This window comes from Heptranchias perlo, chromosome 4, assembly GCF_035084215.1.
Source record: "Heptranchias perlo isolate sHepPer1 chromosome 4, sHepPer1.hap1, whole genome shotgun sequence".
NCBI lineage: Eukaryota > Metazoa > Chordata > Chondrichthyes > Hexanchiformes > Hexanchidae > Heptranchias > Heptranchias perlo.
The window spans coordinates 93,601,463-93,619,796 of record NC_090328.1 but is presented as its reverse complement, the minus strand read 5'-3'; the positions used below and the strand labels follow the sequence as shown (position 1 = coordinate 93,619,796).

The following is an 18,334-nucleotide window of genomic DNA, read 5'->3' as shown; positions in this document are numbered from 1 at the left end:
CAACCCAATATGGTGGAAATATTTCAAGCTGACAAAAGGGAAGCTTAGTCCCTGATCCTTGATGCCCGGCATGAGCAATTTGGGGGCTAAATGTATGCTTAGATGAATGATGGGGAGCAACGGGCAGCTTATGATGAGATGAGAAAGGAGCTTGCTGGAATTTTTCAGGAAACCTCTGCCCATTCTGGAGAGGTGCGGAAGTCCACAAAGGGTCACAGAGGTAGGTCTAGGAAGTCCATTTGTAACCAAAACAGTCTTGTAGAAGGCTTTGCCCCAGGATGAGGAAGAGAGCAGTGACATGTGGTTATTTGCTAACAGGAGGAAAATGGCATTGATCGGGTCCTCAAATTGCAGGCCGAGCTGGAATACATCGCCAGAGCTCTGAAGAGGACCAAGTCCAAAGCCAACATGCTGGCCAAAAAGGTGTCAAGTTTGGAGTCTCACCTAAAAGGACACCCAGGAGCTGCTCCAGGAAGAGAAGAAAAAGAGGCTGAAGCTGGGGCAGCAGGCAGTCCACGAGCTAGAGTGGTTTTTTTTATTTGTTCATGAGATGTGGGCTTCGCTGGCAAGGCCGGCATTTATTGCCCATCCCTAATTGCCCTTGAGAAGGTGGTGGTGAGCCGCCTTCTTGAATCGCTCCAGTCCGTGTGGTGAAGGTTCTCCCACAGTGCTGTTCGGAAGGGAGTTCCAGGATTTTGACCCAGCGACGATGAAGGAACGGCGATATATTTCCAAGTCGGGACGGTGTGTGACTTAGAGGGGAACATGCAGGTGGTGGTGTTCCCATGTGCCTGTTGCCCTTGTCCTTCTAGGTGGTAGAGGTCGCGGGTTTGGGAGATGCTGTCGAAGAAGCCTTGGTGAGTTGCTGCAGTGCATCCTGTGGATGGCACATGCTGCAGCCACTGTGCGCCGGTGGTGAAGGGAGTGAATGTTTAGGGTGGTGGATGGGGTGCCAATCAAGCGGGCTGCTTTATCCTGGATGGTGTCGAGCTTCGTGAGCGTTGTTGGAGCTGCACTCATCCAGGCAAGTGGAGAGTATTCCATCACACTCCTGACTTGTGCCTTGTAGATGGTGGAAAGGCTTTGGGGAGTCAAGGGGTGAGTCACTCACCACAGAATACCCAGCCTCTGACTTGCTCTTGTAGCCACAGTATTTATATGGCTGGTCCAGTTAAGTTTCTGGTCAATGGTGACCCCCAGGATGTTGATGGTGGGGGATTTGGTGATGGTAATGCCGTTGAATGTCAAGTGGTTAGACTCTCTCTTGTTGGAGATGGTCATTGCCTGGCACTTGTCTGGCGCGAATGTTACTTGCCACTTATTGGCCCAAGCTTGGATGTTGTCCAGGTCTTGCTGCACACGGGCATGGACTGCTTCATTATCTGAGGGAGTGCGAATGGAACTGAACACTGTGCAATCATCAGCGAACATCCCCATTTCTGACGTCATTGATGGAGGGAAGGTCATTGATGAAGCAGCTGAAGATGGTTGGGCCTAGGACACTGCCCTGAGGAACTCCTGCAGCAATGTCCTGGGGCTGAGATGATTGGCCTCCAACAACCACTAGCATCTTCCTTTGTGCTAGGTATGACTCCAGCCACTGGAGAGTTACAAGCAGCACCAGGCCGAGATGGAGGACCTGATGAGCTCCAAGGACGATGTGGGCAAGAGCATGCACGAGCTGGAGAAGGCAAAGCGAGCGCGGAGAAGCGGGTGAAGGAGATGAGGACCCAGCTGGAGGAGCGGGCCAAGAAGCTGCAGGGCGTCGAGGACGCCAAGCTCTGCCTGGAGACCAACACATAGGCCACAAGGGCACTTCACAAGGAAGAGAAAAGCCAGCTAACTGCGACCGTCGCCAGCCTCCAGCAGTCAGTCAACAAGATGGTTGCGCAGAAGGAGCTACTCGAGCAAGCTACGTGGGTTCAGGAGGAAAGGCTGACCGGACAGCTCGATGTGCTGAACATAGAGATCATGAAGCTCCACAGCTCCTTAATGCAAAAGGACTTGGAGCTGGAGGAAGAGAAGAAACTGAGGCACCAGCTGGTGGAAGACTCGCAAAGTAAAAAGCGGGCAGTTCCGCAAGTTGTCCTCTATCTCCGCTGGAAGTGGGAGACCCTTGAGGAAGCACACAGGGCTAAAGAGGATGCGATGCTCAGTTTTGAGAGAGAATTGGAAGCTGAGAGAGCAAGTTGCAACAAGTGGCTGCACTGAAGGAGGAGGCAGAAAGGATGTACACTGAGAAGGCTTCTATTGTCATACAGTACGAGACATTGAAGGAAGCTGATCTGGAGATGCTCACTCAACAAATTCAGACTTTGGAAACTCATCAGATGGGCCTCGAAGACCTCGAGAGAGAGAGAGAGAGGGGAACGAGCTGGCACAGAAGGTGCAAGAGTTGGACACTGAGGATGCGGAGCTGACCTCAAAACCAGAACGTATGAAACTCAGGTTGAAGAGTTTGTGGCTCTTCAAAGGAAGCAAGAGGCTACTGAAGGTCAATGGAAGCAATCCAACAACGAACAGGTGAAAAGAACCGCAAAACTGCAGAGTGATCTTTCCTATGCACTGACGATGGTCAAGGAGATTAAAGGCAACTTTAAAGAGTACAGGAACAAGTTGGCCGGTCTCGAGGGGAGTCCTCGGAATAACGAGATTCTCCGAGAGCAACTTGCTTCCCGGCAGGGGACTATTCAAAGGCTGGGAAACGAGGTAGCGGTTGAAAGAGGTGAAGAGCCTTAGTGAGGAAATTGTATTTTGGAAGGAAAAGTTTAAGGTTGCACGGCAAAAGAGGTTCAGAGGGAAAGGACCCTGATGGTGGATCTTTCTGAAATTGAGTTCAGAGTCCCACGAACCGGGGTCCCTTGTGCCTGCAGTGGCCGTAGAAGAGCAAGTTATCACAGAGACTGTAGCCTCTGTGTAGTGACAGAGATTCCAGAGTTAAGTGCTGTCGATCAGGTTCTACAACCCACTGAGCCTGATGCAGGGGTTGTGCAAGGACCGATGACAAAAACTGCAGCTGCCATTACAGAGGCTGCAATAGAAGTGATGGCTAGCAGCTTGTCAGACACTTAGTGTGATCCGTAAAAACGGCTCTACTCTTGACATGCAAGAGTTGCACAGCTCCAGAGCGGAACAGCTGAATGCAAAATAAAGAAGGTGGTTGCAAACGGTTGGGACTATTTGGGATGACAAACAGAATGTCCTGCAAATCAGCACAGCTGGAAGGAATCAGAGCGGAAACCCAAACGGATCTCAGACAAGGAACAGATATGGCGATACTTCAACCGTGTAAAGACACTGAAAAGGCACCAAACGAGGATAAAATGGAGGTAGCCGGTGGAGCGACTGACAAACCTTTAATCAGGTTGGGGTCTCCTGGAGATTAGGCCTGCACTAATTCTTTAATTGAAGGGTGCAAAGAAAAATCATCAACCCGGAAGTCAAATAAGGACCAGAGGAAGAAAGGTTCCTCGGCAGGGGGGGGGGGGGGCGGGGAGAAAGAAGAGGAACAAAGTGCATGGGGAAAACCTGCAGGCAGGTCAGATGGACCAAATTAACAGGCAGGCGCAAACCACAGGAATCAAGTGGAATGAGGAATGGTTGCTTCAAAATGGAGGATGAAGCCAACCGCTCACAATCGGAAAAGGCGACGCAGTTGCTCATCATCATGCGAAGTGTGGCCGAGGAGCAGCGGCTGGGGCAATTAAGGAGAAACCCCAAGAAACAAGTTCCAATCTCTGAGAAACCCAAGGACTCTTGGACACCACCAGGGTTTGTTCACGATCTTATGAGGTGCAGGCAGTGGAGAGTTCCATGTGTACAGACCCCGATGTCGAAGGGAGTATGTGGGGACAGGATTGGAGAAAAAACATAAGGAGAAAAGGTCCAAAGATGTAACAGCAAGACAGGTTGTTAAGCAGTGGAAAGAGAATGAAGAAAAGTCCTTTACTGAGAAGGTGGTTGAAAACGTGAAGCTAAATCGGCAGGTCCAATTGTGTCCTTTAGCAAAAAAAGTTGTTGCACCAGAAATGCAAGGCGACAGACACGAGTGGGAAATTTCCAGAGAAAATCCGGCGTGAGGACTCCTGTGAAAGGGAGATGCTGGAGTCCACAGGAAAAGGAAAAGCTGAAAACTTGGATGCATTGTCAATGGCCTTTGAAATAGCCGAAGGGACTGTCCATGCAGCAAGTGAACATGGGCGGCAAGAACTTGGTGAAATGATTGTGAAGGCAATTATTGAGCATGGGTCAGCTTAGGGGAATACTGTATGCCCCCTCCAGAGCATATTGCCTCGTGGCGCAGACCGCTACAGCCGATGGCTCTATGCTGGGGGTGAGGGGCATGTGTAGCAAGGTAGCGGAAGGCCCGAATAAGGGTACGGCCCTTTTAAGAAACCTCCCCATTTAAGAGGAAGGTATGGCCCTTTAAGAAGTAATTGGGACTGGAAGGAGTGGACGCCTTCCCCAGTCAGGAGAGTAAAAGGGCAAGGCACAGGAGAAACAGATGCCAAAAGTACCGTAGTGTGACTTTGTGTGGAGTGAATTAAAAGAAACGTGTTCTAAAGTATGAATTGGTCAAGGACTATTGTTTGTCGTATGAAGAAGGTTACGAGATGGTAGGACTCTGACACTAGCAATAACACGTCAGATCACACCTAAAATCTAGCTTCTAATTACTGTTCTTGTACAGGAAATTCTATACAATGAATCTGCCTTTGTTTCAAAGTATTTGCATACAGTAGAATGCAGGCACACCTACCTGTAACACTGGCTTACCATTTCATCAAACATACAAAAAAAAACCTTGTTCGAGCACACTCATGGCATGTGATGTAGCAAGCATATACTTACCTATTTAGCAAAACAAGTTACAAATACAACCCATGGAGCATCACTGCTAATGAGCAGCAGTATAATAATGTGCAGCTCCACTCAAAGCAGATATGCAGCTTTGTGCATGATCCTCAATTACACATTCTGGGTCATGTTTTCATTAATCCAAAACATGACCGTGGATATTCCCTTAGACAGCGATATACAATCACTATAATTACCAGAAGTAACCAACTTTTAAGCAAGATTTAAGGTTTCATAGGATTAATTTGGGACCAAAAAAAAAATCCACATTCTATAATAGCAGGCTTGAAATTTAAATTTATCTCAATATTTCATACACAGTGCAGGTACCAGCACAAATGAATATGAGCATAGCTGATAGAAGATGCCAAAAAAAAATGGATACTTATTTACATCCTTCCTTTAATTAGCTCATTGCAATACTAACCTATGTCCTCTGTTTGCACAATGAGTATTTAACGATCTCTCTACATCAGAGAGGTTTCCATTCTCATCTTCATCTGACTCATTGTCTTCTGAATGGAGGTCCTCCATTATAGATCTCAGCGGACCTGTTTAAGAAGAAAAGAACTTCACAACTGTTCCAAGTTTGATTGGGATGCTGGCAGATGGATTACAATTTAGATATTTCCACTTTCTATCCTGAAATCAAAGATGCTTACTGGAGCACAGTCCATGAGTAATGGGCAACCTTCTAAAGAGGCCATATTGCTAAACTAGGTGTAACCAAAAGGCTATTTTACCATGGAAGAGATCACAGTCCAATCAGGTCCAGTGCTCACACATCTTCAAATATGCATTTGAGGCAGAGGTCAACGTTTAGAAATTAGGAGCTGGGACCCTGGCCGATTTAAATTCCCTCCACCCTAGCTCACCAAGCCAAGAGGCACCGTGACAAATTGCAGCAATCCCAAATGAGACCAGCTATCTCAACACAGTGTGTGAATTGAACATGGTCATTATGACTTTGCGCTGCATTTGGCAATGATGTTACCCATTAGGCCATCAGGGAAGTTGGAAAGTTGAAAAAAAATGGAAATATGAATATAAGTCTCATGTTTTCTGAACTACATATTATACAATTAATCACTTGGGTACACACCATGAATTTCTGCTTCATGCCAGTTGTTCCTTTTAGATTGAATTTAAAAGTCAACCCGATCACGATTAACCTAGAGGCAAATACGTGAAAGTTTGGGATTCATGAAATAATAAATCATTTTATGTACATTCACTGTACTTCAAGTAACAAGAATCTATTAGTAATTTTAGTGCCAAAGGGTAAACTGTTTTGCATCTTTTCTCATCTTCTCACAGCAATGGCTGCAGATTGGGAAGGCGTGATCAAATGACAGGATTGATTGGTTATGCACAGGCCCATCGCACGTACACAAGAAAAACTGAATTTGGTTATCAGAACTGAATCCAAATATGAGCCTAAATAAAGATTTGTTGTTTTACATCTGGATTCAGTTCTGGACTACATTTATCGCACTGGTAGCACTCTCACCCAAGGCAAAAGGTGTGGATTCAACCTATACTAAGGACTTGAGCACACAATTTAGGCTGGCACTCAGAAGTGTTCCACTGAAAGAGTGCTGTATGCCATCCTTCAGATAAGGCACTAGGCATAAGTTCCAGTGGACATCATAGATCCCTTGGCACTATTCAAAGATCACAGAGTTCTCTCTCTGTCCTGGCCAACGTCACCAAAAATAATTAATCATCATATTCCTACATGTGGGATCTTGCAATGTATAAAATGGCTGCTGTGTTTGCATAAACAGCAATCACAAAAATAATTAATTGTATGTGAAGCATTTTAAGGCATTTGAAACATAAAGTGCCATATAAATGCAAGTTTTTAAAAAACAAAATCTTCCAACGGCTGATAATACAGAAACTCATAATAACCGACATTCTAGTGTATATAAAAATCAAATTGGGAAGGGCTGGTTCACACTTGCAACTCAAACCCAGTGAAATATACGAGTCCTACTGCTTCCCTCACAATTCCTCTTCCCCTCTCCCTCCATATTCTGTGCCTCATTTACTCTCTCTACTATATGCCATTACTTCTGCTGCTCACCTACTGTTAAGTATTGCCACAAGTTAAATTTTAAAAAGTTGAAGTTTGCAATAAACAATGCAATGTAGTGATGTCCTGCTAAGAGCATGCCATTTGTTAATTTTACGCTGAGCCTGGGTTATGGCACCTGGTTTCAGCATAATCATGGCATTCATGTAGTTTAAGTATGAATGAACCTAGTTTACTCACTTCATTTCTGTCACATTTCCTTTGTACACCCCTTTCTGCCATGCACTGCTCTCAATCATCTAGTTAGCTGTAAGCATCCTTGCAACAGCAACCCAAGTTGATTTACCATTCCACTTTCCCCTTACTCCCTCCTTAAAAAGTATCTGGTTACCATGGGCCACACACTCAAATAATCTACCTGCATGAATATGTATGCTATACTTCTGTATGTGGCAAAGGAGAGTTCATCAAAAAAAAAACTGAGGATTTAAATGAGTGGCAGGAAAACAAAAATGAAAAATGGTGCCACTTTCAGAAGTAAAGTGTGAATTCAACTCAGTGGTCGCACACTTGCCTCAGTCAGAAGAATGTGGGTTTAAGTCCCACTTCAGGACTTCAACAAATAATGTAGAATGACATTCCAGTTAGTACCAAGGGAGGACAACATGTCGGAGCTACCAGTTTTCAGAGGAGACATGCGTGGATGTAAAAAAAATTGAAGAGCAGGAAGTTCTGACCTGGCCAGTATTCATCTCTCAACCAATACCACCAAAATAGGTCAACTGGTCATTTATCTCATTTGCTGTTTGTTGGACCCTGGTGTGTGCAAATTGGCTGCCGCATTTGACTACATCTCAAAAAATTGTTTGTTAGCTGTGAAGCATTTTGGGATATCCTGAGGATGTAAAAGACACTTTATAAATAAAAATTCTTTAACTAGGAATATCAGGACAAAAAAGACCAATAAAGGAATTATTGGCTGTATCTAAACAAAGCATGAATTTGTAAGGAACACTGAGGCAGCGGTTAATAATGATCTAAACTAGATGGGTTGGTGGGGGAATGGAGAGAGAGAGGGGAAGCTGAATCCCAGAACAGACAAATCAAAAAAAAGAGTGGAAGATATCCCACAGGCAGGTATGAATACAATAACTCAAAAGACGTACACAGTAACATGATACTAGAAATGTATAGACTACAACAGGAAAATCCAGAATAAGATGTGAAGCACTTTGGGACATACAGAGGACATGAAAGGCACTAGAGGCATTAGAAATAAGATGCCTGAAATGGAGACTGTTGTGGTAATGGGAATAACAAATTCGTGCTAAAATATGGCTGACCCCAGAGGATGGTAATGAATATAACATATAAGAATACAGTGCTCAGGAACGATAACAGTACACAATGAAAGAGGTGCTATAGCCCCAGTTTTCAGGAATACCAGAGAGATTAAAAGAGTGATCCTGGGAGAGGTGGAATGTTACACGATGAATTACTCTGTCCTTTTCAGATTAAAGATGTCCAGCCAAAGCTGACATTAGGACCACGTCTCAATGTCCAAAAAGCATTCAGTTCTGCATGAAATTCTAATAGTTCGATTTAAAGCAATGAGCATTTGGGGTAAAACAGTGTGGGGGAAGGGGATTAATGTGCAACATGCCCCAGGGGTGTGTTGGGAACCCTATTGTTCCTAAATTTCATTGCAAGGTTGGATAGCAAAAAGTGGCAGTTGAATCAGAGAAGACAGATCGGGAAAATACAAAATGAGTTAAACAAAATATGAAAGTGGTAGAATGACGACATGTGAAATATAATACTGACACGTGTTTAGTACTACACAGGAAGAAAAAGTTGGTGATAAAGCATCCTCGAATGTTGCTGAAATAACTAAGGATAAAAGAGAAAGAGATCTAAGAGTTTTAGTAGGCTCAACAAATCCAATTACTGCAGAACAATCAGCAATGCAAACAGAACGCTGAACTATATAACCAAAACATAGGATACAAGATGGAGAAAGTCATGCTCAAAGTCTATAATGCTCTGATCAGATCACATCTTGAGTGCAGTGTTCAATTCTATTGACACATTGAAGCCCTGGAGGCAGTTAACAGTGGAGGCAGTTAACAGAAGAACCACAAGACTGGCTTCGAGTATTAGAGGACTCAATTATGAGGGGAAACCTGGAGAAAGTTAGACTTTTATCTTTGTAAAGAGGTAACAGAGGTGACATCAGGAAGGATGGAAGATAGAAAACAATAAATGGTATAGAAAAGATATAAATGGATAATACTTCAAATCTTTACCTTGTCTGTTGTTTTGAGATGGAGTAAAACTTGAACTGGTGTTTGAACTGGAACTGGAGCCAGCAGGACTTGGCTGTTGAGACTTGAACAAAATAAAAACACAAGGCAAAAACAGTTATTATTGTTGCAGTATCTAGCCAAATATTTAACCAAAATAATTACCAATAAAAACTATTTGAAAAGCATCTTTGCCTGCTGGTAATATTGGCTTGCACAATATTTTCTTCAGTTTCCTTATTTGGAAATGTATGCAAAACAGAATTAAAAGCAAAATCTGTTCAGATTTCTCTCCCTCAACTTAAAACATCTAGCAAACAAAGAGTTACTTTTCAGGGCGGAGAAATTATAACAATTGATATACAGAGTTTAAATAAACTCAAAAATTATGACTTGATAAGAGATTAACTTTTTATATCCAGGAGTAATTACAGGGCAATAGTCTCATCAAGAGTAAAGATTGATTAATATTCCAGGTAGAGACCTTAGTCAGCTGTCTCTACTTGAAAAGTTAACCAGTCTGTTCATTTTTCAGATACTGACATCTGCTCTGCACTCTCAGCATTTCTCATTTTTATTTCAGATTTTCATAATATTTTTTCCCCCTTTTGGTTTCACTGAAGAGTTTGCTCCTGCAGTTATTATTACCAGAACCCCCAAAAAATTACAGCCCTTAAACCACTTGGGTCACTCATGATTGATATATCTTTGTGTTACTGGGGGCAGTTACATAGTTTATATAGTATTGCATAGTAGCATTGTATTTACACCATATAAACATGCCATTCGGCCCAACAGGTCTATGCCGATATTTACACTCCACTCAAGCCTCCTCTCACCTTATTTCAGCCGGTTCTAACCTATCCTAAGTCTTTTGCTTGACCAATAGCAGGTATCACAATCGAAATCCGTGACCATGCGCTGCATGTACTTGATTCAAGATAACATCCACAATGAAGTTCATTTAATAAAGATAAAATCCCAGAGGCTCTTTCTGGATTCCTCTGCTATTGAGATTTACTGTGAAATGGTACGATTTAGGTGAAATTGATATCAGCCTCAAAAATATAAAAAGTAACCCATTTAGAAATAACTGGTTATAATAAAACTGAATACATAGACAACCTTAAACAAAACACCTTCTGAAAAAGAAATTCAAGAATTCTCCGACTTAGTGCATTACATCCTGGGCCAACACTTTTGTTCCTCTGACTTTCAGTGAAAGCAGCTTCCTGACCTTGGTCTCTGTACCAGTCAACTCTGTCCCACACGCATTTCGTTATTGTACGAAGCACCAGTTGATTCCCACTAGTTTTCTGTTACTGTGTCAGTACAGCAATTGATTATTAGATTTTAATTTTACTTCTATGTGCCCAAACTAAAGCAAAATACCACCTCGCAAATTGGATTTAAATAATCTCTGTTCCATGATGTAGCAAATCATTTTGCATGGATAACTGAACCATGTTAAAAGTATGACTTTTGTGACATTTAAAACAAGCCATGAACTAAAACCACTTACACGCAGACATCTTTGATGATCTTAACAGTTGTTTCTGATCATAAATCAAGCAATTGTACCATCCTAATGAGTAGAGTGATTTACAACCTGTAATTGCACCCCACAAACCCATGAACAATCCAGCTAAGTCTACGAGAGGAATAAGGCTTTTTGGGAGGCAGGCGGAAGAAAGGAGAATCATTTTTTTTAAACAAAAATAAAAAAAACATTAGCTCCCTTCAAATCAGTATTTTTAAGTGCTCATTTAAGTGAAGGAACCATAAAAATGATGGCAACCTATCAATTGCACACAATTGCCAGTAACTCAAATCATTTTCAATATGGCATTCAGATTGAATGAGGCCACAATTTGCTGATCAGTGAATTTTTGGAAATACTTTTGTTTGGAAGGAAAGTTGTATGAACTAGAACTGGCCACCTAACCACTGGGACCAGATGTGTGTTTTTTTTTTAAATGAGCAAAATTTGGACTGAAAGGTCATTTATTTAATAGTTTCAACTGGCCATAGCAAAGGAAAATATGGCACAAATAAAAAAAAACTACTTGCTGTCGGCCATTGAGATCTTGAAAACTGGCAAATCCTTTTTTTACTTGGCCTGCAAGTTACTCAAATAGTCACCACAGGCATAGCAGCTTAAAGAAAGCACAATATGAAATAAAATGCCCCTGCAAAATGTATCCAATGTTTGAAAAATTAGGACTAAAATTAGCAAGTTGGAATGTAAACACTCCCATGGCATTGCCCACGTTGAGTGCTCTGCTCACCTGATGTTTGTGCCTTAATTATATTGCTGTGAGCTGTGTGTCTATTCTGTCCAAGAAATGTACTTACCCTTCGGAATCTTGTCTTTTTGCAATGTGTGAATCTCCCTGATTTTTGCATGTTTGTTAGTCAGTGCGCCCCTGTGTTTCGGTCTATGTTAATCTTTGTCACACTGTCCACAGATTTTGGTCTCCTTGTAGCCTCATTTCTCTTGATGTGTGCATCTCCATATTTTCCAGATTCTTGGCCGTTTTCTCTGCTTCCTCCATCTGTCTCCTGATTGCACAGTACTCCTAGACTGTTTGTCTGTGTCCTTTCAGTCTGTGCCCTGATTTTTCTCTGTTGGTCGATCTGTTTATCTTTCGTCACAATCTCACAGTCTTTATCCCTCGAACATTTCTTTTTCTCTGTGCTGCCAACTCTCCTGCTTTTGCCACGACCCTTGTCCACCTAATTTCTTTCTGTCCCTCAACTTCTTTCTGTCCCCGCAATTTCTCTCAACAACTTGCATTTTTATAGCATCTTTAATGCAGGAAAATGTCCCAGAGCACTTCACAGAAGTAGAATTTTAAAAAAACTGGATGCAGAGCCTAAGGAGGAGTGACCGAAAGCTTGGCCAATGGTCAGTTTCAAACGAAGGAGAGGGTGGTGGGGAGGCAGAGAGGTTTAGGGAGGAAATTCTAGAGCATGGGGCCAAGACGGCTGTAGGCATGGCCATCAATGGAAAGGGAGGGGAGGGGTGGGGGGGAAAGAGAGGGAGGGGGCGGCAGATGCACAAGAGGCCAGAGTCAGAGGAGTGGAGAGTTTGGGGGGGGGGTTGTAGGGCTGGAGGAGGTTACAAAGAGAGTGAGGGATGAGGCCATGAAGGGTTTAAAGACAAGAAAAATAATTTTAAATAGGAGCTGTTGGAGGACCAGGAGTCAATGTAGGCCAGTGGGAACAAGGGTGATGGGTAAGTGAGATTTGGTGTAGAACACAATGCAGACAGTTTTGGATGAGCTTACAGAGGGTGGAGGATGGGAGGCTGACCAGAAGGGCATTGGCACAGTTGAGTCTGGAGGTGACAAATGCACGGATGAGGGATTTAGCGAAGATGGGCTGAGGTAGGGGCAGAGGCAGCCAATGCTAGAAGTGGAAGTATGCATTCTTTGTGATGGAGAAGATGTGGGTTCAGAAGCTCAGCTTTGGATTGAATAGGGCACTAAGTCTGAAACAGCCTGTTTCAGCCTGAGACAGTGGCTGGGGAGGAAGGTGGAATTGGTTGCAAGGGTAAAGAGTTTGTGGCAGAAGCCAAGAACAATATCTCTGGTCTTCCCAATGCTCACCTGAAGGAAATTGCAGCTCATCAAAGACTGGGTATTGGACAAGTAGATTAACAGTACAGAGGTAGTGAAGGGGTCAAGAAAAATGCTGGATAGGTAAAGCTGGGTGTCATCAGCGTACAGATGGAAGCTGACCCCATGTCTGTGGAGAATGTCATCAAGGAGCAGCACGTAGAAGAGGAGGGGGCCACTGACAAGGTAATGGTGTGGGGGCAGGAGAAGAACCCATTGCTGGAGATACTCTGGCAACAATCAGACAGGTAAGAATGGAATCATACGAGGGCAGTCCCACTGAACTGAACAATAGAGAAGAGGCATTGGAGGAATATGGTGTGGTTGGCTACATCGAAGGATACAGGAGTCAAATGCACACAAATGATCAGTCTCAGAATTGTCTGACTTTGATTAGGGCTATTTTGGTGCAGTGGGAGGAGCAGGGGCTTGAAAGGAAAGGGAGGTTGGAAATGAGCAGAAGTTTGTAAGGACTGAGAAGTAGAAGATGTTTTTTTTTAAAAGGAGGGTGATGATGGCAGTTTCGAAACGGAGAGGGGGCAGTGTATGGGGAAAGGGAACCATTTACAATGTCGGCTAGTATTGGGGCCGAAAGGGAAGTTGGGCGGTAAGCAGTTTAGTGGGAATGGGGGTCAAGGGAGCAGGTACTGAGTTTCCTGAACAAAATGGGCTCAGAGGGGAAAGGGAGAGAAACTAGAGCGATGGGGATTCAAGGCTACAGCAGGAGGAGGCCTGGCTTGGTGGCCAGGGGGATGTGCGGAAGGAGGCGAAAGCCGTAGAGGCAGCTGAATGAATGGTCCATATTTTGTCAACAAAGAAGTCCATTAGTTCCATGAAGGTGGAAGGGGCAGGGAGAGGGCCTTAAGGAGACAGTTGGTTATGAAAAAAGCCACAAGTTACCTTGGCTTTCCAGGATGATTGAGTGTAGTGGGCAGTTTACTCAGGAGGACAGCAAAGCTCAGCACAGCTTGATGTATTCAAGCCAGATACAATGATAGGTGGCTAAGCCAGTTGCGCACCAAATACGCTCAAGTCTGTGCTTGGATCTGGAGTGACGATGGGGTTATATTAGTGGGAATGACCAGGACGTTAGACAACTGAAGGTTTTGCTGAACCGTAACCTAGAAACTCGATGATTTTGACTCATCATAGATAACTTCAAAAATACGAATGATGGGCATGAACAAAAAATCTGATGTTTTGGATTACATAGAAGACTCAATGAATAGGATTACAAAGCAGTAATCCAATTAGGGGCTCATAATAAAAAGCCATGAAAACCGGAACCTCAGGATTGAAGGGCTCTCTAATCCTCTACAATCCAAATGGAATAACTGTTCTTTTGGATTGTATATTACAAAGAAATTCATAACTTAACGCATCAAAGTGTGGTGCTTGGAAGTTGGGAATTGTGCATGGTATAACTATCTGCATTCTACAGCATATGTGGTAAATTACATTAAAACTGAGGATAGGTATGTAAAGTGGAATACAGGTTTTGAGAAGCTGAGCCATCAAGTTAATGTAAATCAATGAAACAAATGCACTTCATCTTAAAATCATCCAGTAACTACAACCTAAGTCACCCTCAAAATAAAAAAATTTAAGACTTCAATGCCAACCTTTTGGAATGATACTACCTCAAGTTGGGTTGACAGTAACAAAATAGAGTGCAGATTACCAGAAAAAAAACACTTATTTGATAGTTATGGGTTTAAATTGGGATAATGGTGGCATTAAAATCAACTTTATGTAGAAAATAAATAACCAATTTGGATTCAATAAGATAAGCCCAGAGTAAGCTTGTTGGGGAGGGGATAAACAAAGCAAGCAACTACATTTTCAGTGGCAGTTAGCAAATCATTGTCTAAACTTCCAAGGTGGAGTCTTTTTGGACAATTCACTTTAATAAAATGGGAATGAAACACACAGATGGAAAGGATCACAGCTCTCATTTATATTTATTATTTCCTTCAATGAAATTAAATACCCTTTATATATCAATTACTGTTAAAAATGTAATCACTTTATTCTCAATGCATAGAATACATTTTTTTGGATAGGTGAAAGCAACTTAAAAGTGCCGACCTTGTAGCAAGAATAATAAATATTAGTAGCACTGACAGTAAGATTTTGCCCGATATGAATTCAGCAAGCATTCTGTTTAGTACAAAGCTGTCGTGCTGGTTCTATATATGAAAAAGGATTACCATCCTGCTGGCTTTGACACCTCTAGAAAGCAGAGGCAATCTTTGGCACTAAATGTGTTTCTTGACAGTTTTACAAGCTGTTATCCCAAAGACTGTGGTATTTATGGCATCATTCACTTGGGGCATTTGACCACTTACCCTGTGGTTACTAATCGCTGAATAGATAGTTCATGGACCAGAATTAGCGTGAAGGCGTCCTGCAACAAAGGAGGACTCATTTCCCTCCCCCCACCCCCCCCCCGCCCCCAAAAATAAATAAATGTTAGATTCCGCTGTCAAGGGACCATCCTATGTCTTCTTCCTGTTTTACTCATTTTCTGGTCCCACAGACAAGCTAATGAGACTCGGATCGAAATGCTCATTTAGGCACTGGCCCATTGGAAGATTTATAGCATTCCAAGGCGCTCTCTTTTCCTAGTACCCTCCTGCTGATCCAAAGGAAACCATGGTATCATCTTCATCATGTTCACTTTATAAAGTCTTTTGTGTGCGAGGACCTCAACAGATTACTGCTGCCATCTCAGTTTCCACAGTTTCAATGATAAAGAAAATATAGAAGTAATTTCAGCAACATTTTATGTAATATCAAGCTCAACAATATGTACACAAGAGAATCTTGGCCAGATATATTAAGATTTTTTTTTTAATTACTTAAATCAGTGCAGATGCCTTCCTCTGAAGACCCCAATTATTGCTTCAGTGCTGACCAATGCTCAGGGGACTTCTATGCATTAGGCTGTGATCAGCAGCCTACAAAATGTTTTCTTTTTGAATAAGTTTCTAGCAATCAGAGGTGGGTGGAAGGGGAAAGGGAAACAAACTAATTTATGCCACACCTGTAAAAACTAATGTGCTCTCTCTAAATCGGTTGAAAGATCCTCCATTTTATAATTACAGCTTTTGACATGAAGGATGGATTATGCAATTGAGGTGATCAAAAGCTACGACAAAGCACAATGGTGATAAAAGTGGACCATTACCAGGATCTGACCATTGTGAAAGGATGAGGATACTACTAAAAGCATAGAAGACCAACTAGGGTGGTAAACCATAGTTAAGTCTATAGGTTTCTGGGGAGAATGAGATGTACTTTGATGTTTTTTTTTGATGCAATTTACAGCCTGTTTGTCTGTCTGGGTGTCTAGCTGACAGTAAACACATGGTCAAGAGTCTTCAATAAATCACAATCCTCTAACACATGCTCTGGCTAGCCAGACACCACTAAGGAATACATAAAAACAGAACCCAACACTTACCTTTCTTCCTGGGTCTCATTTCTTAAAAAACACCCGAGAATAGTTTTGTCTTTTTTTAAATATTTTTCATTTAAATACAAATAGATCCCGACAGCCATAGGAGCTGTTTCATTTAGTTATATTAAGGATACATTTATAAAAAGTAGGCATTTTCAAGCAATACAAGTACTTGTAAACATTATACTGGAAAGAATGATAGTTCAGAAAGAATCAATATGAATCCAATGTAGTTATGTACTAGGTTGTATCTCAAGCAAACGTGCTATGTTCACGTTGAAACCAGTTACTGTAAACTTGAATAGATAACTCATGGGGCTATATCTGGAATATATAGTGCGTAATATTTCCTGCCTACTTTAAGAAATTCCTCGGTGCATTGGAAAGAGTTCAGAGGGGTACGACAAGAATGATTCTGGGGCTTTGGGCTCCGCGTTAAAATACAACGGCCAGAACAGGGGCATAATTCTGGTCAGTAATTCTGTCTTCACTGCCCTAGTGGAATAGCTTCCTTACACCTATGCATTTTACAGGATACAAGTCAAAATTAACAAACCTCCAGAGTGATGTGAGTAGGAAGAATCTTACCCCTCCTTCCCCCATCATAAAATAGTAGATATGAGGAAAAGACACCCAGTGAAAGCTGTTCAGGCCAAATCAATTAACTCCTTTTAGGAACAAAAGCTGGATAAATGAACGGTTATGAATAGGAGGCAATAGGGACGCAATGGTTCCCTATGCTGCTGGTACTTGTGGAAGTGGGGTGGGGGGAGGGAAGGAAAACAACAGGAAGAAATGTTGTCTATTATTGGTGGTAGGCCAGGGTAGAATTGTGGAAACATGGAGATAAATGAATATTTGAGTTTTGTTCAATAATAATTGGGACAATTGGAAGTTGTTTATGTAGAACATTACTTCAAGAGATTAGTGAGACAGAACTCATGATAGAGTAGATCGTACATACTCTGGGGAAGCAGGAGGCTTGGTGAGCCAAACTGCTTCTACATATTCCATGTCTTTTCTTCTTTCATGTCTCAACTAGATTTTAACACCGTTAAAATGTACATAAATAATCTTGGGTGTTTTAAAGCTCAAATATCTCTGGTAAGATTTTGCAAATAATTAGATTTCACTTTAAATATGAAAAGCAGCTTTATCTACAATGTAACCCCTGAAAAATATTTTTTTTTAACTTCTACTTTACAAAAGTGAAAACACTAGGTAATACTCAAAACTTACCATCTAAAATGTCACATATCAGTTCATTAAGGCAAATGCAATGGAACATTATCAATTTAATTTAGAGGAATAAGCAAAAACATATTTTCCAATGTAGGAGTTTCAACGCGACTGCGAGTAGGCTATTTAATCACAGAGGCTGATCTGGTCCTCACGCAACACATCAACACAAGTGCACGAATGATTCCAGCAGAATAAACTGGGTACATAACGTTTCTGGGAGGATGACACAAATACTGCATTTTTTGCCTAGATTGGGATGAATTTGGATTTTTGGCAACTTCAGTTTCAAGCCCTGCTTTTTAAACTCATCTCTTGAAATTTATCTACAACAAAAAGATCAGGAGGAACTATCTACGGATCTAACTAGTGTCGATAGAAAGGTAAATTGAACTAAGTAATTGTTTTGGAAGTTATTCATTCAAGGGAAATATTCCAGAAAACTCTCCCAACATTATGTGGATGGCTACACATACAGCTGTTGAACATGTAATTGCAGTGTTCCCAGTACCCTGTACGTTAAGTCCTTCTTTCCATATTAGATCAATATTCTCTACCTACAGCATACGACTGTAATAAATCATGGCTGGCGATCAAACACAATGTTTTCTTTCGCTGTTAAACGTTTTACTTCTACTCTGTGTTAAGTGTTTTTTAAAATGCAAATTGGTGAAACACTACTCTCTGAAATCAGTTTCATTCACCATGGGTGAGTGAATGTACAAATAACTCTTTCCCCCATACTGATCTCAGTTGCCTAAATCTGTTGTTTTAATCTTGTACAGATACATGGTTGAGTATATTTTCTAATGGA

At 42.0% G+C, this 18,334-nt stretch overlaps 1 protein-coding gene across 5 annotated transcripts in view; it reads right to left on the bottom strand.

Moving 5' to 3' along the window:
• The window catches only part of mllt3 (MLLT3 super elongation complex subunit), a 208,545-nt gene that overhangs the window by 73,078 nt on the left and 117,133 nt on the right, over positions 1-18,334 (bottom strand). For all 5 annotated transcript variants that reach the window (XM_067983309.1, XM_067983308.1, XM_067983310.1 and 2 more), the window contains 2 exons: positions 9,202-9,283; positions 5,285-5,408 (listed from right to left, as the gene is read on the bottom strand). In XM_067983309.1, the coding sequence (XP_067839410.1) occupies positions 5,285-5,408; positions 9,202-9,283 (206 nt within the window). The remainder of the gene's footprint in view (positions 1-5,284; positions 5,409-9,201; positions 9,284-18,334) is intronic.